This window comes from Puntigrus tetrazona, chromosome 14 (genome assembly GCF_018831695.1).
Source record: "Puntigrus tetrazona isolate hp1 chromosome 14, ASM1883169v1, whole genome shotgun sequence".
Lineage (NCBI taxonomy): Eukaryota > Metazoa > Chordata > Actinopteri > Cypriniformes > Cyprinidae > Puntigrus > Puntigrus tetrazona.
In genome coordinates this window covers 9,438,224-9,461,725 of record NC_056712.1, presented here as the reverse complement: position 1 = coordinate 9,461,725, position 23,502 = coordinate 9,438,224, and the positions used below count along the sequence as shown (strand labels likewise).

General features: G+C 37.6%; 1 protein-coding gene across 2 annotated transcripts in view; it reads left to right on the top strand.

Annotated features, from left to right (window-relative positions):
- The first annotated feature begins 570 nt into the window (after positions 1-570).
- The window catches only part of frmpd1b (FERM and PDZ domain containing 1b), a 36,634-nt gene continuing 13,702 nt past the window's right edge, over positions 571-23,502 (top strand). Inside the window, exons 1-4 of one of the 2 annotated variants that reach the window (XM_043257598.1) lie at positions 571-787; positions 10,393-10,526; positions 19,108-19,215; positions 20,756-20,916. In XM_043257598.1, the coding sequence (XP_043113533.1) occupies positions 19,112-19,215; positions 20,756-20,916 (265 nt within the window). In that variant the 5' untranslated portion in view covers positions 571-787; positions 10,393-10,526; positions 19,108-19,111. Of the gene's footprint in view, positions 788-10,387; positions 10,527-19,107; positions 19,216-20,755; positions 20,917-23,502 lie in introns of both variants that reach the window. The other variant, XM_043257597.1, reaches the window with a different exon arrangement.

The following is a 23,502-nucleotide window of genomic DNA, read 5'->3' as shown; positions in this document are numbered from 1 at the left end:
TAGTTCTTAACAGATGTTACCTTAAGACAGTTATCCATGGTTTTATTCTAGTAAAAGTGTAGTAACCATGTTTTTTTTTTTTTTTGGTGTATTGATTTCCATTTGTGTAACCCCAGTTTTATTGCAAATACCACGGTTATTATATGGTTACAATAGCTACCCCGTGGTTAACTTGTGTTTTTTTGTTTATATTTTTGTTTGTTTGTCTGCGTCTTAGTAGCTGTACATCTATATTGGGCATCATTCAATCATTTTTCATTCATTACAAATAGAATGATATAAAAACGAGTTGGCTAATTTACCTGAAAGTGCTGTTAGTTTCTTTTCGCGGCTAATTCAGTTAGCGTGCGAATGTTATAATTTCCCCCGTTCTTCTCATAATATAATGCTGTTTTAATTTTGCTTTTGTATTTTCGACTAAGTCGCATTAAACATGAAATGTCCTCTCAAAACAGTCGAGCGAGCGATTTACAAGCGCGTTGCGAATCGGTTCGACTGAACCAACGCAAAGATCCGTTTGAAAAGAACGATTCCTCGGCGAATCGGACCTCGCTGGGAAGGGACGAGGGAGGGGTGGAGTGGCCGAGGAGAGGCTGTCTGCGTTCAGATGGAGGATTAAGCTGGTCCCTGTCCTGACAGCATCCACCACCGACACGCAGCCCAAACATCACCCCGCACCCGTCTGTATCAGCCGGATCCCGCTCCCTTCATCCCGTGCTGGCTCTCCATCGCCGGACCGCACCGGTCCACACCCCCGGACCGGACCGGTGTCTTTTCAAACCACGAGGTGGGTGCAGCTGACTCTGTTGTTCTTCTGCGTGCTCGTTCACTGGACATGTGTTTGTGTCCCAGCGACGAACGTTTTTAGAGCACCGAGGGTAGCTCTTTTTAGGGTTTAGATTCATTTCTATTGTGCGCTCGCTGCTGTTCGGACGCACGGAGAGCGAGATTCAAATCGGATTAAGATTAAACGGGAGAACCAACAAAAGACTGACCATTTTTTCTTGGCTTACTACATTACCGCACTTGACAGCGTCTTTCTCAAACAAGGTGACACGTATGGGTTTGGGGGAAAAAATCCGTTCAACGCATCGGATCGAGGAAATACAGTCAGTCCGAGCGGAGTATGTAGGTCATTTTGGGTTTCGCGTCGGACGTGAATAAGATTTGTTTTGCATGTTGTTTAAAATAATAATAAAACAATACAAATTGTTCTGCTTTTAAATCAGATACAGTCATACTAGGCTCATCGTGATTGCTTAAATGCCGATTAGGGATCGTGCTTTAGTGATTCGCAAATGAATCGTTCATTTGAATCGGTTCTTTGTAATGAATTGGTTCGAAGCAAATTTAGTTATTAGATAACTAGCTGCAGTTGTGTGTTTAATGATTTATGACTATAATACCCAAAATGCACAAGATATCAAATTAATAGGCTGTTTGCTTGTTTGTATTGGGTTTTTAGGTGAACTGTGGTGCCGTGGCAAAAGTAGCTGCATTTGTCTCATTTGTATTTTTTAAAGGTCAGACTTGAGCTTAAATAAACAACGCGTTGATTAGCGGCATAAAGGTAAAACGTTCTGTTACGCTTCATATAAATCTAGTAAAATAAACCAGTCATTGAATCTTTTAAATGACCGAACAGTTCAGTAGAATCGATTCGGCTTACTGACTCGGACGAGCCTAGCACTCGTGTGTTTACTATTGTTCAGTGAGCGCCGGTTATTTTGGAGACGCGCTCTTGACGCGGCGCTGCTCTTGCACGCACTGTGGCTTTTGCGTTGCGCTTGGACTATATTTGGCTCAGACTGCACATATGTTGCGGACATAAACCAAGATTTAGTCGGGAGTTGTAAATCTCGTAGACCATGTGATTATGTCTTAGAGCGCTGCTGTTTCTGAATGAGTGAGGTGTGGCATAGGCACCCTCTTTCTCTCCCTCTTCTTCTCTGTCTTTCGGGCGCCTGAGCACACTACGCGCACTGCACTGCATTTCGTGCTCTATTCCTGCTACGTGTATTTATTTTGAGCTTTATTTTGCATGTATTTACATGGAGACTGGATTATAATTACGCGCTCACGCGACCATGTGCGCACGCACGACACAGCCAAGTGTACTAGACAGATGATCTCATTATGTCAGGAGGAAGTGTAGAGAATAAGGAATATGATTATTTAGTATGTGTGTGACCTCCTGTATACATGCTGAATCAGACAAAACAGGAACAGAACTTAACATCAAGAAAAGATTGTTCATAAATATTCGAAACTTTATTATACATATGTGTATATATATATATATATATACATATATATATATATATATATATATATATATATATATATATATATATATATATATATATATATATATATATATATATATATATATATATGTGTGTGTGTGTGTGTGTGTGTGTGTGTGTGTGTATATATATATATATATATATATATATATATATATATATATATATATATATGTGTGTGTGTGTGTGTGTGTGTGTGTGTGTGTGTGTGTGTGTGTATATATATATATATATATATATATATATATATATATATATATATATATATATGTGTGTGTGTGTGTGTGTGTAAGTATACCACAAGTGTTGAGTTATGGTTTGGGGGATAATAAATCTTATTGCTATTGATGTTAATACTGCCACCAACTTTTGATTAGAAGTGTGAAAAGACAAAAGCAAAATATTATTTGAAGCAATAACTCAAAATAATAAAACAAATAAATACAATATAAGAATAAAACTACAATTTGTCAGATAAACCTAATTTTTTTAAATGTTGAAATAACAAAAACATATGGCATCTAGAGAAGGAAAAATCTACGTATCCTCAAGAGCTTAGAGCATGTTTTGTTTTGACAGTTTCACATGTATTTTTAGGCCTGTCGCAATAATCTGTATATAGACTCACAATATATGTACATTACCTCAATAATTTTTGGTGATGCAATATATTGCCCATTATATTTGCATTGCATATATATATATATATATATATATATATATATATATATATATATATATATATATATATATATATATATATATACACATTACATGCTTGTAGTGCTTCTACAAAAAATATCTCAGCGAAATAGCGATTGTGTTTTTCAGCAATAGGCTGCACCCTTACTTTTCAGAGAAAAAATCTGTAGATGGAAAAATCTCCATAAATGTTGTTTGTGCGTTTTTCTACTTGTAAAAAAATTACTATTTAATACTATCTGATATTCTGATCACTTTTCATGATTTAAATATAATGTTTGTTGTCAACTGAAAGCATTATTATACTGTTATGTTATGATTATATTCATTCAGTGGCATAACCTGGTCCTAAAATAACAATAATATCACTTATCGCAACTATTGATGGGGCAATATATCACACAACAAAAAGTTGTTGTGACAGGGCTAGTTATTTTATATAAATTGAATTGACATTTTTGCTTCCTGAACCATGACTGTAGTATTCTATTTTTACTTGGATATTGTGTCATCTCAGGGATTAACATGTGGGAAATGTGTCTGTTCATGTGTGTTTGGGTTAGAGAAATCTTCTGCTCAGGGTGTGCGTGTGTGTTTGTGTGTGTGTGTCTACGTGTGTATTCTCAGCATTCTGCGTGGGTTTAGGCTCAACTGGTGACTTGGTGATGAATGGAGAACATATGATGTAGTTCCAGTACAGAGAAACTGCCTGCTGTACTTACACATCAGGAAATACAGGACGCTCCTGTGACCCAAATTCACTCTTACTTCATGACACACACACACACACACAAACAGAAACATGCTCAGGTTTTTCTACCTATGATTTGCCTCTTTCATTGCCTCTGGCCTATTCCTGTCTACATAATTAGAGCATTTGTGTCTTAATTTGTATTACTTTGCTTAATTGAACAGCTATTCTGAATCACTTTTTGTAAAGTAGATATACTTAATAGTAGATATGTTTGTCACGAAAAGTAATATTGTTAATATATAGAATGTTTTTTGACCCTGGGGAAACTATAGTTTGCTGCTTGCTATATATATATATATATATTAAGATATAAATAAGTCTCTACATTCTCTAATTACCAGATGCGAGTCATTAATAAGTGCAAATGGCGAATATTAATCTCCAAATGGTGCCTGGATTTACCAGCATGCTGGGAACTGAAAGCCCTCGGTCGCCGTCGCCGATGGAATTGAATTGAGAGGTTGCACAAAAGGTTCTTTCTTTTATTATGCTAATGGACGGCTCTGACAGGCAGAATGGGGAAGAGAAGGGCGATTTAATTAGTGCTAAAGAGGAAACGTGGAATCATTTTCAACACACACAACAAACTGCTGACTGGCACAGACAAAGCAGAGGAAACACCATTATGCTGGGGCTCAACCATTTATTTGGCTGTTAGTTAATGGGTATAGGATGAAACAAATCTGACCTAGTTACAGACCGAAGCTGTGAACCGCAACGTGTCTGCTGCATTTCTTTATTCCTCAAGTGGTGCAGTGCCAACCTGGGACCGAACCCTCATTTTAAGAACATATGCCACATCTTATCACGTTATTCAGGAATGTGATGCAGCAGAGAACAGCCAATACGGCTGGACACGATGCATTGCATTTGACGCGCATTCGCACAATGTGAAATGTTAGAAATCTCGGAAATCTCTAAAATTCAGTGGCATTTAGACCTGGAGGGCATATGGTTAATAGCTTCTTTCTTTGAGTCTCTCAGTGTGCAGAACTACTCATGCACGAACCTACTATTGGAAAGCGGTCAAGTATTATATCAATATGTCCCGCTTAAAGTCTTTTTTCTCTTTATGAGTAAGAAGTTGTTTCTAAAATACATGTCTAAATAATGATTATGTGTTGAGGCTGAAAGTAATAGTCATTTACTTCCCTTCTCGTTACTTCAAACCCATATTATGTAGCTTTTTAGGAATCTCTGAACAGCTGTATAATATACTATAAAGCAATTATGACAGACTCCAAAAATTGCAAATAAACCATAAAAGTCTTAAGTTTAAGTTATCGGAACATTATCTTCAACAATAAAAATGTGGTTTTAATAATATCAGTTTTTCTTTTAATGCTGATAAAGAACATTAAAGGTACAATATGTAAGATTTTTGTAATAAAATATTCAAAAAGCACTTGCACGGTGTTACATATTTCATGCACTTGTGCACTTACGTTATCTCAAAAGTTCTCTAGGATTTGTACATTTTAAAGAAATTCCAGTTTTAAATAATGACCTGTCCCTGGCCTATCAATGATGCAACATCTGCGCTATCCTCTGTGGATGAATGTGGAAGTGGTAGTTGTTTATTGTGCAAGTGCATTTCATTAATCATGGATCACGATTACACTTTGCAAATTACGGAAAATCCCAAAAAACGTAGATGTAAACGAGAAGGGATTGGAACAATTCATTGATATTTGCGGCATGGTTTAACAGCCCAAAAAAATCATATCTTAAATGGTTATTTCGGCCAAAATTGTAAATTAATCCATGTTTTACTCATCCTCAAAGCATCCTAGGTGTATGTGACTTTCTTCTTTCAGACAAATTAAATTAAACCTGAGAATATTAAAAATGGTCCCGGCTCTTCCAACTTTTATAAATGTAGTAGGTGGGTGTTTTTGTCTAACAGTCCAAAAGTAGTCAAATAAAGCGCATCCATATTAAAACATGCATTACACGACTCCAGGGGGTGAATAAAGTCCTACATCCTACGTCATGCCCCAGGAAGGCAATCTCTAGTAAACGCATATATATATATATTTTTTATAAAAATGCTTGATTTGCCACATCCCATCAGTGCTTTTATGGAACTGTGTTCTTACACTAATTAGCAGTTTTTAGTAAATCTGGCCCAAGATGTGTAAAAGATGTTGAAAATGTGCCAATATCGATATCGATTGAATCAGCAGGATCTTTGTTTGGTAGAGAGTGGCTTGGACATTCTTCACAATCTTTTTATTTTTCCATGAGACGAGTAATTCACAGCAGAATTTTAATTTACATCGACTACCGCAATGCTAAACCCAGACACAATAGCATGACACAGATGCCAGTTTAGCTCTTGTCATGTCCCTCCCGTTGTCGGCTGCTGTGGTACAGCCCATCTTGGCCCAGTCATCCCTTGTCTTTTACTTGCCTTGTTCTCAGTTCAAATTGGATTTGAACATTCGGTGGCAGAGCCCACAGAATCATCTTCCTGATTCCACGCAATCCCTCAATCCTGCTGAAAGAGAGCGCGGTGGTTGGGGGAGGGGAGAGACCGGACTGTGTCAGCTGAGGGGAAGATGGGGGAACGTAAGGACAAATGCAGCGAAAGAGTGTCCAGATGGACAGAGCGTTCTGATGCAGTCCAGACCTGCGATGATGTTTAGGGTGGTTGCTCAGTGGGAGTGAGGTTGTCAATAATCAATGTAAAAATACGATTAAAGTTTCAAAAACGCAATGAAGATGACGCATATTTATAGACCGCCCAGAAACAAGTTAGCATTTTAGTATTTAGGGTAAAGGCAGTGGGTATTTTGAATGGGTTTTTAGGTTTAGTTTAAATTAAATAAGGTCTGTGGTGAATACCAGCTGAAGATATTTTCACAATGCATTCATTAGCATGAAATACATAAGTAACCCCCTCTTGTTTTTCTTTTTTAATCTTTTACTTGCTTTCAGGTGGGTGCTAACAAGTGGCTAAATGGGACTACAGAGGTTATCAGAGACATTAAAGGGTTGCCCCAACCCAAAACATTTTGTCATTAATCATTTACCTCCATGACGTTTCAAGTTTGTCCTCGAAACACAATAAAAGATATTTTGGATGAAAAGTGGGAGGCTTCTGAGTGTCCAATTGACTGCCAACTAATGAACACATGTCAAGATCCAGAAAAGTATGAAGGACGTTGACAAAAGTTAAAAATAATCCATCAGCTATCAATGGTTCAATCTGAATGTAATGAAGCGACAAGAAACAAAGGAGTTATTTTTATTTTCTTTGAGTACAAAAAGTATTCTTACAGCTTCATGACATTATGGTCGAACCACTGATGGCGGATGGACTATTCTGATGATATCTTTCATACTTTTCTGGATCTTGACAGTGTTCATTAGGTGGCAGTCAATGGGACAGTCGCCAGAGCCTTCCGGTTTTCAATCATTTCAATCATTTTTATTGCGCAATATATAGCGCTTTTAACAACACAGGTTGCATCAAAGCACTGTACAGTATAAAGTACAAGACTGCAATGACGGGGATGTATAATGACGCACTTAACTTCCAGTTCAATTTTAAACGCAGCTGTGTCAGATAGTGTAAATGACTTAGTGTGTGTGTGTGTGTGTGTGTGTGTGTGTGTGCATCAGGATCTGGTGATCTGTCCACGGGGCGCATCTAGGTTTTCTGGTCTCTGATGAACATAATCTCTGGGTGCTGATCCACCATCTAGTCTGGATTAGTTAGTGGACTAGTTAGGAGTAGTTTTCATCTAACATACCATAAATTGAGGACAAATGAAGCTTAAAATGTCATGGGGGTAAGTGATTAATGAAAAAAAAAATCATTTTGGGCTGGAGTAACTCTTTAAACTTCATCATACCAAACAGATAAACACATCTGCTTACTAGTCACTTCCACAGCCTCATTGTGTTTAGAAATGCACTCTTGTAAACTATTCTAACTTATATTTCCAGGGAGCATTTAGTCAGCTAGCAACACAACTTTAAGTATCATTCATAGCTAAAAAAAATCAGTGCACGACAAAATGCATGCAAAAAAGTAATGGTTTTGCGTGTGAAAAGGCTTCGTGTTCGTCTCTGGGTCTGGAAGTTTCTAGCCCTTTTCTTCGACTGCTGCAGGAGCAGTTTAATGAGAGCTGTAAATGTCACAAGCAAACATCCATTTCTGTCCCAGTCAGATAGGGTAGGAGACAAACTCTCCGTTTCGCAGACACGATCACTATTGATTCCCCGGGGACAGTTTGTTACTGAGCAATCCGATGATCCTCAAGACACTGATACGGTTTCCACATTTCCACCAGTTTATTCTCGGAGGGCAAAGAGATGCTGTTTTTGTGGGGCGATTGAAAATTACAGCATTACGCTGTTCAATGGGCATAAAAATAGCATATTTTTTAGAAAGTCGGGGTGTTGAGGCAAGTCTTGCGACATGGGTCGGGCAGCAAAGGTCAGACTCGTGCCAGGCCTGTTTATTTGGCCGTTTCTCATCGACTGCTTCTTGACAAATATGTTGCTGAGCAGGAATTCTGCTGTATTGCGGCAAGGTGCTGCACCACACCGCTCAGCTGGTCCTCGCAGTCCTTCTCTTTATTTTACATCTATTTCAACAGTTTCCAAATCATCCTACTGCATGCTGTCATATTTGTCTTTTCTGCTAAAAAACTTTTTTTTAATCATTTAGCTTTCGCATTTTATGTCTGTTTCGTCCTTTACCTTGTCTTTTCTCCCCCCTGAAGAAACCACAGATGTTGGTCTCATTTATGTTTCATAGAGGCATCTGTTGTTTCTCATAAAGGTCTAGATGAAATCAAGATTGTTCCTGGTCTAAATATTAACGATTTGTTGTTCAAAAAATGGAAAATGTCTTGAAATAGTCTTCTGAAATATATATTTTTTATTTTGCAGACATCACTTAGGGTTATTTTAGCATCCTCTTATTTGATCTGACTTCATTTCTCCATAAAACAAGAAACATGTTTCTCATATATAGGTTGCAAATGGCAATTCGCGTTATGAAATGAAATGCTATTTTATAGATTGAAAGAAAACACAAAGTCAACTAAAAACTGAAACAAAACTAAAAACAGACTTTTGTTTTCAGTTTGAAGATGCTAAACTATAATAATCTTGAATATTGTATTATAAAACTGAATGTAGATGTTATAGCTAATATTAAATAATAATATATGAATAATATTATAGCTAATATAAGCATATTATTTCTGGAAATAGATTTATTCAAATTTTGGAGTTCATATTTCTGAATTTCACTAACTGACTTGTCATCTTCACAGTAAAATATATTTTTTTTACGATAAGATTCATTGATTTTATTTTGTAAAAAAAAATACAATTTCAGTGTACTTCAAAATTTTATGTTTATTTTAATGCATCACTTGACATTTTGTCGTAATTTTTTTGTGAAATTTACTAGCACTTTGAAGCAAACCTTTCAGTGTTTTTTTTGAGTACAGTTTGCTACATTGTTGAAGTCTCTCCTGAAACTCTTTTGTTTTTTCAGGAAGAACACAAAGCAAACGATATCTTCATTTGTTCTCAATTGAATCTCTTTTCTCTACCGAGATATTAAAGAGATCTCATTGTGATAATTCATCAGTATGGATGCATTTCCTCCATGATTCTGTCTTTAATCTATCTTTATCACACTTCTTCTTGCGTTGGCTGTGAACCGCAGCAGTCTTGCTCAAGTACAGTAGCTGCATTATTGGAATTTATTATTCATGAGCCTTGCAGTCGGCATATGAGCTGGTTACCCAGCAGCCCAGCGTGCTAAAGAGGGCAAGCATTGCAAGACTGGACCTCAGTGCCACAAGGGGTGCAGTGCGGGGACATAGGGAAATGGAAATCGCATGCAAGGGGGTCGAGATGTATGTTTGCCGACATCACAAGCCCCGCAGACGCTTTGAGACGAAAGAGCGCGATGTATACGACGCCAACTCAGAGAGACACAGCCTGAGGACAGCTCTCGTGACTGTTGCATGACTGCCGCCATCGCATGATTTCATGTGCACTGGAGTGAAAGTCACAGAGCTACACGCTCTGAAATGTTAATAAAGCTTGCTCGATGGACAAGCATTGCACATTACCGCAGTGAGGCTCAGCACTGAAAATAGATTAATCTATCAGGATTAGTGCAGAAATGCAGATTTATTTGCTGATTCCGATGCAGGCCAGGTGTGCAGTCACACACAAAGTTAAAAAAAAAGTCTGTCCTTTGTATTTCAGATGATATAGTGTACAATTTTAGGACGCAAATGTCCCAATATTCGCAATGAAATGGCCTAAAAATTGTTGTTTTTTCTCCCCCTAATCAAGAACCATCCTTTCGACCATCATTTCGTAAAAGCATTCATTTAAATGCACCAATATTGCAATAACAATAATAATGAAAAATAATAAACAGCATTGCATTTAACTAAACCGTTTTAACTAATCTAATAATATCTTTATGAAATGTATTTAGCCATTAAAAAGTGCATTGCCATATTAACAATATCGCCCATTTGTAATCAAAATACAAGTATGAACATAATTAAATATATTCAGTACTCTACGTGATGACATATAATTCTAATCTAATTATAATTATGCTTCTTTTTGTCAGATCAGTTCTTATTGGTCCTGATGGTTGTGAGGGCCCGTCTCCGCCACCTCTCAACCAGTCCGCACAAGAGAGATGTGACATCCAATCACACGCTGAGGTTTCTGCATTCTGGAGCTGTTAGGACCCAAGCCACACCCAGGTGAGCAGCGCTTCATGAAGTTACTACATCCAGTTGTGACGGAAAACATATTTTCAATTAGAAACGCCCAGGGATTTATCTTTCTGAAGATTCTGAGCTATCATTTCCTCAGGGATTCGAGCTGCTGTGGCTTTGATTGTGAATTTGAATGAATGAAAACCGTACCTGTTTGATTTTTACCTGTTTGGTAGTTCAAAAACAGTGGTAAAGAAATAATTTATCCAAAATTATAGATATAATTGGCGTTTTTGCTCTACACTGATGCTAAAAGGATATAGTGAGGAACTGGTAATGGAACACTATAGCTATATAGGTGGGATCTGTCAAATTTAAATCATAATAAATTTAAATACATTTAAGTCATATTCAGCAATTAAAATAGATAAAATGAAACTAAAATAGGTATGATAAAAATGTTCAAACTGTTATAATTAAATAAATACAGTATATTAAATCAATTAAAAATAAATGAATTGGGAAGAAAACAAAATTAAAATCAGCTAAAATGATTGAAATTCAAAATCTGAATAAATAATGCAATCGTATATAAATAAAAGTAAAATAACACTGCATGGGATAGGAGAAATTCCGACATTAAAAAATAGGGAAAGTTGGTTGTTATCGCGTCAGCTTACATTTAGGTCAGCTTCACAGTGCAGTGGGTCACAGTCACATTGCATGACTGTTGATGGCCAGTGCATTCAACCAGCAATGTGAAGCACTCAAGCAAATATAATAAATACTAATGGAGAATGTCCTCTAGCAGATTAACATCTAGAGTCTTTCCTGCATTGGTGAAGATCCTCACGAACATTTGACCCAGTGACTGAGAGCACGGGTTACGGTTACATATTCAAAGTGATTCTTTCTGTAATGGATGCTGCATTTAGAACGGGATGAAGAGGAAGTGTGAGCAAGGCATCAAGCGGTCTTCCTTAACAGCGTGCTTATTATAGGCGTCTGCTTTAGTGCAGGAGGAGATGGGGGTTGGGACGGACATGGGAGGGAGGGTGTAGAGTTACTGTTGGCAGCATTAATAGATGCTTTGAGGTGGTTCGGAGCTGAGAGCAGCTTTCCGGTGCGATCTGGACCACACGGTCAGAGGCGGTGGAGATCCTGTGGCTGTACGCCTAGTAGCTGTTACAGTGACTTATAGCTCTGTTATCTATAGATGAATAACAGTGAGATGTTGCCTATTGTGAGCATCATGCCAAGTGCTTTGACTGACAGCAATACTGTAATTCCAAGACTATGATTTAGCATCATTCATGTCAGTCTTTTCAGTCTAGCTATGAAGCTATAGGGAGGAAGTACAGGGCTAAACGTTTATGCATATCAAGAAGAAAAATTGCTGGAAATAACTGCAAAAACTCAATATGAATAAGGACATCATCACGTCACAGCTGACTGGTTCTCTCCTGTACAGGTAGCCAGTGAGCTCGCTGATCAGCATTCAAATACTTGGTTTGTTGTAGCAGTAGCAGCACACTTCAGAAAGCCTCCACCTTCGCCAGCTCCACCTGTATAGATCTGCTACAGGGTGATTATGTATGTTTTTGGTGCTATATGTGCAGCAGCAATATTTCCTACATGCTCACAGCAGCATGAAACACCGCTTTAAAGCATCTACGAACATATGAAGAGTTCATTTGCGTTATTATTTTTTTCAGGAATCTTTTTCAATTGCGTGTTCCAAGTGATAGCAATCAAAGTGCAGTTCGGTTGTTTTGATTAAGCAAAAATACAAAATTAAAGTTCATTAAAAGTATTGTGACGAGTCGGCTGCCCCTCCCCTTTATTGTCGTCATCATCACCCCGTCCTTTATTCGCCGCCCTTCACCAGGCTCCCGATGGGAGTGGGCGTGTTCGAGAGGAGGGGCGTGGTATTGGTCAGGTCTGGCGGCGTGTGACGAGGCACACCTGAAGGGAATTAGACCTCGTCACCGCCGCCCTTAAATAATTGTCGTTATTGTGATCATAAACTGGATGGCGATGTATGCGCTCAGTACTCTTAGCTTTTCTCTCACCATTGTATTGCATTGAAACGTGAAAACGTTTTAGCATTTATTTCCCTTTTACGCCTTGAAGAAGATATCACAGGTTCATCCATCCTCGATCACTTTGTCAGCTTTGACCAAACTCCTCTCAGCTAGCGAGTCTTTTCAAAGTGAAAGTAGCCTGGTCACCTGACCTCAATACAGGGCGCTGGTTTGCTAAAATTGACTTTATTGGCTTCAGTTCAAAAACAACAAGGGCGGAGTTAAATGCAAACTCGCATTGCCTTAAAAGTGGACAATGTCAGCTGTTTTGGCCAAACATGTTAAGGGTATCAATTCGTGCTATATGTGGAGAATGATGCATGCCAATCAGCTCATTTTTTTAAAGTTGCATTTATCAATTTTTGCTAATGGATATATTTAGTTTCAAATCAGTGGTTATTTAAGCTTATTTAAAACGCATAAAGTCAAATAATTTCAGCTGATGGGGCTTTGTTACATCATACTGTGTTAAGCATTGGTTTAGGGATCATTGCTAGAGGGTATTGATCTGCAGAACCCATAAACGAAGGGCTTTAAACTGATTTCATTTCAGTTTTAGAATGTAGGTTAATTTTTAATGAATGCTATGAATATTAATACTTTTGTATAATGCAAAACAGAAAGCATTTAATTGCCTCTAAATGACCTTGTTGGAAACTGAAAATAAAACAGATGCTACCAGTTTTATTTTTATATTTATATTATTTCAGTTTTTAATGCAATTTTGTATTGTTTGGTTGAGATCATTTAGCATTAGGCTCATTAGGATAGCATTTTTATTCTTCAAAACTATTCAAATAATCTTGAACAAATCATTAAGGAAACAGAATAATCAAATTTCTTTATATACATCTTTGAAGGATGATTTTCTGTCATAAATGCTAGCAATATAGCTTAAATCATATTGTACTTGGAATATGCCTTTAATGGTTTAGAAGATGAATGTAGGCTTCTTTCAGAAACTTTCATTCATACCCAGCAGTCATCTCTTACAAAAATGATACATCGTCTTTTTTTGTCTCAAAAGAGACATCTTGGCCCTTGTTGGTGATATATTGAAGCTAAGAGACTACACAGAAACCTGGAAACTGACGCTGCTGAAACTGCAGTCATGGGGCCAAACTATATATAAGTCAAGTTAGGTTTATTGTCATTCTCTTTATTACAGGCCAAGTTTGAGAGAATGAAATACTGCTACCTGAACCATGGCCCAGTGTATAACAAAATAGCAAGACAGCCGACCCTATATGTCAATAAACAACATGTACATAAATTTAAAACTGTTTTATACAAAACGTACTACACAGCAGTAGTGTACAGTAGTGGGAAGTCAGTAATGCGTAAGTTTGAGAGACACCAGTAACGCGGCATTAAGACATTATTAATTGAGTTTGAGCGTATAACAGTCAGTGATCTTGACTGAATTGTGCGGTATTAGTGGAGTGAGATTGTCAGAGAACGACAGAATGAATTTCGCGAAAATCACTTAATCGCCCAACAGGAGTGCTGAGTGATTGTGAACAGGAGCCGCTGACTGCGAGTGTCTAAATCTGAGCGCCTTTTACTGTACTGCCGGAGGCTGATGACTGCAGTGTCATCACAGGAGCTCTCAAAGGAACTAAATGAAATACTGTGGCTGAGTGTAGCCTCATAGAACCCGACTTCTATAAGCATAAAGTCCGGTTGCATTGCATATTATTTTGGCCAAGAACTGTCTAGTCTCAGCTTTAGATGAAACGCTCGAAGCCCGTCTGCCGATGCATATTGCACACAAAAGCGATAAGAACTTGTTGAAACTGCCAGTTTGCAAGGTCGGTCTATTAGATGGCATGTACATTACATTTCAAGTAGGGATGCATGATATTATTTGACTGATATTTGACTATTTTGAAAAATTATGCTGATATGTATCATCGGCAAGAGGAATGCGTTTGATCCCAACTGGGTCGGGCTGTCTGGGATGGTACTCGTATGGTTCAGGTCTTACTTAGACGGGAGAGGTTATTATATATAGTATTGGAGAGCATAAGTCTAAGTGAACGTCCATGACATGCGGTGTCCCACAAGGCTCCTGTTTAGCCTGTATATTCTCCCACTAAGTCAGATAATTAGAATAATGTATTCCACATACACATATTCGGTGTTTACTAAACACCCAAATATAAACCTAAATATGTTTGGATATGTCACTGATAAGATTAGCGTTTTAAAATCCTTGTAAATTTCAATAGTGAACATGCATTTTGTTTTTAGTTACGCTAACTTTAAACTACAGTAGTCAACATTTGCAGTAGATCAAAAAAACTAAAGTTGTCCTAAAGCAAGAACGCATTTTGGTTTTAACTTTAATTAAAGGTTTTGATTCACTTCAGATGCCGACTACTGTGTTATAAACAAAATTTAATTAAACTGATCTGAATAATCAGACTATTGTGACGTGTTTGGACTGTTTGTTGTTTTTCCGTGTCCCATGTGCTCTGTCTCTACTCTCTGTCTTCAATTAATTGTCTCATTGTGTTCAGTTAATTATGTCATTTTACTTTGCACTATGTAAGTTCCTGTTTGTTCTTTCTTAAATCATCCAGTCTCGTCTATGTATGCGTGTGGTTCCAGTCTATCTACGTGCTTGCCTGTCCGTATTGTTATTTACTTTTTTGTGGAAGAGTTATATTCTCGTTGAGTGCTCCTTCCCTCAACCACATCATGACAACTATTGTCTGTAGAGATGTCTGTTTCGTGAGTTATACATTTTCCTAACTTATTTTCATGATTATTACTGTAACCTAACAAAAAAAAAGTTCAGTTTTTGCCTTGTTCAGGGATTGCCTTTTTCAAAGCAAACTTGAAGAGAAACTTTAATTGAAAGTAGTCAGCTAAAAGCAAAACAGCAGATTCTTCCTGAATGAATTAAGTAATACATATCAAGTTAGTTAATTTACAGTAGAATACTTACTAAACTTACTTAATTTTCAATAACAGTGCATTATAAATAGTTTTATATTTTGTACTGCAAATATCCTAACAAATTTCCTAATCAAAATGGATGTAAAAAAAGTATATGTGCAATTATTTCCAACAACTGGTACAGAAGGCAGTCGACGCAAACTGTTTATTTAGTGCCTAAAACAAACTAATAATGTCATTTAATAGATTCAGTTCCATGAACCTAGCCAGCTTTCTCCAGTGTGTATGTGCTTTAGGAAAAACCTGTTGCGGTACGGCTTTATTAAAAATCATCGAGTGTGGACGTTACACATTCTCTTGCACGGAAATGGAGAGCTGTGCTTGATGGCTGTTTTGCGCGAGTCCTGCAGAAGATGCAGAAATGCAGGTGGAGAGAGAAGAGGCCTCATGTTTTTATGGATGAACAGGAGTTGAAACTTACCGCAGACATCTTCATGACTCCACAAGGACAGGGCCTCTTACCTGACTCAGCACACACACACACACACACACACACAGGTGTGCTGTCTTCAATGCATACATTGTCAACACAAAACCTTACTGTTTTATTATCTGCAGTCAGTTCATCCACTTAACTTCCTGCTTAGCGCAGAAGCGCAGTGCAGCTGCTCGTCTCGGATCTGCAGATCCGGATCAGTCCGGATCAGCACGAGTGACTAAATGACACCATTACTAGGTGGGCGTACTAATCCACTAATACCTCACACACACGCACATGTTCAGCGCTCTGATTGCACGCTGGATTAATCACGTTTGTCACAGTACCATGAGAGCCGCAAATCTAGCTTGCGCTTGAGAATCCTCGGAGGTCAAGAGGTCATCTCAACTGGGTTTATATGCATTTCCAATTTATAGACAACACTTTTATAAGCAGCATTTAAATGTTCAGTGTGAATATTTTTTTGAATATTCAGTAGGTCAGGACTTAATTTTATCCATGGGATCGTGGATGTTGTGAGTTGAGCGTTAACGTTATTGTTACTCTTACTATCATATGTCTTTTAAACTAATAAACTTAAGTGTGTAACTCACACCACAGCATTTCTGCTCCAGATGTAAATGACTCTTCAAGTCAACAAATCAACTAAAACAATGTAGCAACTGCATAACAACCCAAACAACTGCTCTAAAACATTAGAAAGCAAATATTTAATGTGAATGGCGCATATTAAAAACCAGGAAAATGTATTTTGAAGGCAAATTGGAAATCTGTTTAATTCTGGTATTTAGGCAGCTTTGTTTTTCAGTTGAAGCAGTCTGCATTAAAAGGCCAAAAACGCTGGTTTATGATCATTGTTCTGTAACACAGACCAAACATAAAACAGGGTCTGAGCTGGTCTTTTGTCAGTCATGAATGAGCTCTTTCTTTCCCTGCTTCAGCAGCTTTGAAGGAGGTTGTGCTCTACCTATTTTGTTTCTGTATTTCTTATTCTGTCTGTCTGTGAAGACTGAGAATGTGAATATCAGGGTTGCCAAGTTTTCTCAGGAAACCTGCCCAGTTGCTACTCAAAACTATCCCGATCACTTTTAGTGCTTAAAGTGTACATATTTGAACATAATGGGTACAAAAGTGTACCCTTTTAAAAGGTACTGCCCCAGTGACAGATTTTGTACCTTTATTTCTGAGAGTTAAGTCATATTCCAGAGTCTGAATACCACGTTATTGGGGTCGCTTCAATCAGCGGACATAAAAAACATATCAAATATCATGTTTTTTCTTTGTGCTCAGTCAAACTGCAGTTATAGATAGATAGATAGATAGATAGATAGATGTAATGGATGTAATGCATACAAATCATTTATAATTGTTAACAGTAATAGCACTGTATAGTTACAAAACACCCTTATTTGAATTAATCGTTCTCCTCTACAGCCATTTTTCTCTGGTAATGATAAAACGATTTGCTTCAAGTGCTGAGCAAGTTAGTTTAAGTTTGTTAATTGTCAACACATAGCTAGCTAAAGGATGCTGGCCATAAATCTTAATCTGCGTTTGCATATTTGCATAGACTGTGCGTCGGGTTTTGTTGATTAATACTTTTAGAACTGCTTATTAACGACAAGCATATAGTTACAGTAGCATTCTCGCACGCGACATTTCATTATCAGGATTAAGACCGAATCTGTATGCAATTGTTGACGCAGAGCAAAGGTAAAAGGTCACATGACCCTCTTCAGCATGCAGTGCAACCATTAAATCGATGCATAATCAGGCAGATTATTGATGAAACTCAAAAGAAGAAAACTATGCATATTGATCAGACGTTCAGAATGTGTTTGAATAGCACACGCAGTGTGCGGATTTGAGAAGTTGTGGTTTGTGAGCGATTGAGTGAGTGTGTAAGGGCTCCCTTGTGTCTGACTGCAGAGATAACACACACCTACAACAGTGTGCGGCTGAAAGAGAGAGATGCATGTGTGTTTGTAGCAGCAGATGTCCAGAGGAGCGAGAGAAGGTAATGAAACAGATTGAATGTGTGTGTGTGTGTTTCTATCATCTGTAGGTGGCTGATGTTATTATGCATGTGATATCTTGTCTGCTGTGACGTAGATTGTCCTCTAAATGCCAGGCCTGGTGTCACCTCATGACTGTGCCGCGGCTATTAGCATATAAAACCCAGAACACAGACAGGACAGAGAGAGAGAGAGTGTTGAGATCAGAATATGAATTGAGGAGGAGGAAATAAGCAGCATCTGAAATTGAAGTAAATGAATTCGACTCATTTACAGATCTGAAATGGATTGCGAATGCCATTTCTCGTCAGCTTTGCAAAATCATTATTGGGTTTTCTTTCCTGTGTTGATGTATTAGCTTTTGAAACATGAATTTGCAACAAGACTTGGCCCTTTTTTAACACTCAGTAGCCTTTAGATTAAATCACAGAAATGAAACCTGTACTGGTCAGAAGCGTGTGGTATTTAGTGGGAGGGACATTCACATTCTAGAGAGCATTTGATTGGACACAAATTTGTATTGCAAGATGATGTCAGCAATACTTAGTAGAAGACTAAAAAGTGACAGTAAAGTACCAAAAGCACAAAAGATTTCAGTTTCAAAAAAATGCTGTTCTTTTGGACTTTCCAAAATTCTGGGGGAAAAAATTATCACAGTTTTCAATATTGATAATAATAGTAAGTGGCAATATAGAATGATTTCTGAATGATTGTGACAATGAAAACTGGAGTAATTCTGAAAACTCAGTTTTGCATTACAAGAATTTAGTACTTTTTAAAATATATTATAGATATTTATAATATATATATTTAAAATAGAAATCCATTCTTTTAATCGGTAATAATATTTCATAGTATTACTTATTTTACTATATTTTTAATCAAATAAATCAGCCTTGGTGAGAGTAAGAATCTTTCAAATGCATCAACTTTTGAATGGTCGTGTACCTGATTTAGGAGCGCGTCAAAACAATGACCCCAAAGCTAACTAACATGGACAATGTGGCACAAAAGTTTTTGGTTTGACTTCGTGAGCCTGTAAAGTAAGCTAGTGTATTACAGTGAATATTCCTCATCCTTGTTCTCTCTTCGCTCATCTCTCCGTCTGTGTTTCTATCTCTCAGTTAGATGGAGGAGCGAGAGAGAAGCAGAAGTCGATCTCCACGCAGGGTCGGTCGGGTGGAGCAGGTGGTGGGGAAATGGCTGCGTCGCTCTCGAGACTCTCTCAGCAGGTGGAGTAACCTCACACACACACACACACACACACACACACACACACAGATATATAATATAATCAGAGCAGAAATTGATTTTTTTTCAAGGCCTATAAAAGTGAAAACACCTTCATATTTGAAGTTCCAGAACATGGCAGGCAGTTGTAACGATGTTTCGAATGACTTCGGCTTATGTTTATACGGCAATAATGTGATCAAAAACGAAAAATGCTATATTACATATTATATGCCAGGTCAGTAGCTGTCGCTATCACATGTGCACTACGTCACCGTAGGATTCCCGCATTGAGTGTTCACGCACGCATTCAAAATTTCCAGTTTTTTGCTAAAACTGTTGTTGTGTAAATGGCCCCTTAGGCTCTGTCCCAATTGGTGCTCTGAGCCTTTGTAGTCGTCTTTTGATGTAGTGCACTCTTTGATGATGCAATGTGACATGGACTGTGAACAACACACATAGCAACCAACAAAGCAGTCGGTCCGAACCGTGACGGATCTCCCATGTGTTTAACAGGCTGTGTGGGCTGAAACCATTTTTGGTTTTCTCCAAGCCCATCTAGATATAGGGAGAGAACACTAATCAGACCATAGCACTATTTTCCATTAATTAGGATGGCAGGTTTTATGGCTCCTGTTTAAGATATTGGTCTTGGTTTCCAGATGGGCCCTACCATAAATTCCAGCTTTGCGAAGCTCACAGGATTTAGCGTTTGTTAAGAGCAGTGTAGCTAGTTGTTTTTCTTCAGAAAATATTTCACTTAATATCTGTATCTGAATAAATGTTTAGATGGCAAATAATTGCTGGTTTTCTCATGAGAACTGCTTTCGAGATGTTCTCGTACTTCCATCTGCTGTGGGCTTGTAGTTCATTTGTCTTTCACCCGCTGGTATAAACACAGTTGTCTCCTGCCATGCAACCACACGTTCATCAGGCAATTATCATCGCCATGTGTTTTAGAGTCTGCCGGCATACAGTGACGTCATTTCATGTGGGTTTTCACTGGGATATTTTTGGAGAAAGTCCTTAGTAGTTTAATTAGTACTGTAGTTATTTATTTTAGGACTTTGTGTTCCAAAAAATGCCAGTTAATGATATCACATTGGAGTAAAAGCCCCCAAAAAGTCCCCAATTGTTGTTTTTTTTAATTAGCACAGCTTTTATATTTCATTTTGGAAGTGACTGATCATAGGCCAGCCTTTTTTTTATACACAAATTTTATGCACAAAAACAAAATTACAAAAAGATCTGGAGATAATATAGCATAAAGAGAGATTTACACTTTATATTTTTGACCAGGCACATTTGAAAGTAATATTAAAACATTACTGGTTTTGAATCAAATAAATGCAACCCTATTTGAGCAATTTTGACCCTAACATTTTTAACAGTACATTATGTATTTAAAAATAATTCAAAAATGCATGTTAGTAAAACTTGTTTGAAATATAAATAGCACTGCACACTAACAGATCAAGCAGAGCACTAGTATTTGATTCTGAACACAGCCTGTGTTTTTATCTGTCCGTCTGTCTCTCAAAGGGAGCGTATTTTAGGAGGCAGGAGGTCGCGCTCTGGGGATTCGGGCCAGCAGAACTTCCCTGTGAAGGTGATGGTGGAAGTGATCAGAGATGCTGTCCTGGACTCCCATGGATTCACTCTCTCATCACAGCACCCCCTGCTGGTCAGGGACATCACTCCAGGTACACACGCACACACACACACACACACACACACTTCACGTGGAGTTTGGCTTACGGGACGTACTAGACCGGGTTGTTTTTACACACAGATTATGATCTAAGCGAAGCCGGGTTTGAACGCTGTCCTGGCTGTGCGTGAGAAAATGTACCCAGAGGAAAGAAACAACGCAAACGAGATCCTGTTAAGATCACTTATATTTCTCAGAGACACCAGGAAGATTAAACGTAGACTTCTAAGAAGCACCGTCTTGCTTCCCAGATGTTTATCCTGAGAAAAGGACCCTGATTTAGACGCTTTTGCGTCTAGAAATCTCTGCATCAGATTGAATTTTCACCCTCTGTGCAGCTTTGACAGAGACGGGGAAACTGTGAGAAAGGACGCGACACTTGAGCTGGTGTGCGTGAGGTGGCCACCTGCTCCTCTCTCACTTATTTAATTCATTACGGTGCAGGTGCACAAGCTCCGTCACACGTGATATCTGTCTCTCACACACAAGCGCACACTGACACAAGCTAATTATATTTATTGTCATTTTGAACTAGCAGTTACTGACACACAGTCCCTCGCACATCTAGTTAGAACTCATGAAAACCTAAACGGATAGCATTCAAGACATATATTTTTGCATATATCCTTGATAGAAGTCAATGCCTAAAATTTGTTGCGGTGAGCAAGAAACTTAAAATTCAAAAAAAATTCTGAAATACCAAACTTGCTCATCCTCTCATTTAAAAAAGTGTATTATTCTCCAAATCTGCATTTATTTGCATATTTTATTTAAAATTTGTATATATATATATATATATATATATATATATATATATATATATATATATATATATATATATATATATATATATATATATATATATATATATATATATGGTAATATAAATATTTAATATATATTTCATTGTACATTTTTATATAATTGTTCATATATTATTTGTTTTATACATTTATTCATAAATTTCATAAAAATCATCAAAATATACTGATTTGCTGCTGAAGAAACACTCTCTTTAAAATTAAAGTGGAAAACAATGTTGCTGCTTAATATGTTTGTGTGGAAACCATTTATAACAATGTAAATTAAACTATGATAATATAAATTACTTAATGCATTTGTGTGTGTGTGTGTGTGTGTGTGTGTATATATATATATTAAGATAACTTGTACTGAATGAAAAACTACAAAAATTCCTTCATATTATTGTGTAAAATATTAAAGAACAAACACAGCGCACCAATTAACAAAAGCTAAAATAAAATGTCATATTTAGCAGAAATGTATGTTTTTAACTGTTTTAGTTTGTTTTGAATATGACATCACAATAATCAGGTTGGAAAATTCAAAACTTTCATAAAACTCATAAGTTCATAGCTCATGATTACAAGTTCAAGACAAAGACCTGAACTGTTTTAGTAGCAAATATACACTATTATATTACGAAATATTAGCTTAGCAACTCTCTGACATCAAAATCTGTCTGAATCCATTGTGACTCAACGCTGTCATTTATTAAATCGGCGGCATCACAGATTCTTTACAAATTGTCTCATTAGGAGAATAACATAATAAAGATCAAAAAACGATTTCACAGGAACATAGGAAGGCAAGATTGCGTGAGATTGCACGTCAGCGACGTTGCCCTAGTTACAGACTCGGCTGACATCTTTTTTAATGTCTTCTAGCAAGCCCATGAATCACAAGCAATAAATCCCTGAATGGATGTTTCCCGCCTTTGCGGAGCGTTTCATATCTAGATCAGTCACTTATAAGGTTTCATTTTAGTCGCCTTAGTAGGCAGCTGTGTATACAGAGCAGGCGGCACAGCAGCACACTCGATCTTGCCACAAAGCTATTGTGTGTGCATTCTTACACACACACACAGTCATTCTGCAGTGCTGACTTCTCTCTTTTTACAGCAGAAACAGCTGATAAAAGCCCAGAGGGAGAACCTCACAGCCCTGCAGCACATAATTATGTGAAAGGAGAAGGAGAGAGAGAGATCTGCCAGGCATTGGTGGTTGGTTCTGGCAGGGCAGAGAGCCATCAGGGACTAAGGGGATGTTGTCGGGGCAGAAGGGCAGATTGTGTGTGTGTGTGGGTGTGTGTAGTTTGGCTTGAAGACAAATGAGTGTAAATGGCAGAACAGAGCAGTGCAGAGACAAACAGACTCAGAGTCAGACACTCAATCCACAGAAGCACCAGACGTGGCATGAATAATGAATTAACAACGCAACTTTTGCAATCGCGTGGCTGTAACTGTAACTTTTACTCATAGTTGCATATAGTCATAACACATTAATTGATAACTGAAATGTCTCTTGAGCAATAAATCAGCACGTTAGAATGATTTCTGAAGGATCGTGTGACACTGAAGACTGGAGTAACGATGTGTTTAAAGTGTGTTAAAAAAGAAGTTATTTTAAATTTCACAATACTACTGTTTTTACTGTATTTACTGTAATAAATGAGGCCTGGTAAGCATGCTTGCCTTTCAAAAACATAAAAAATCTGCCACCTATGCTTTTAAACGGTAGTGTGGACTGATCTATAAATTATGAACATCTCATAATTG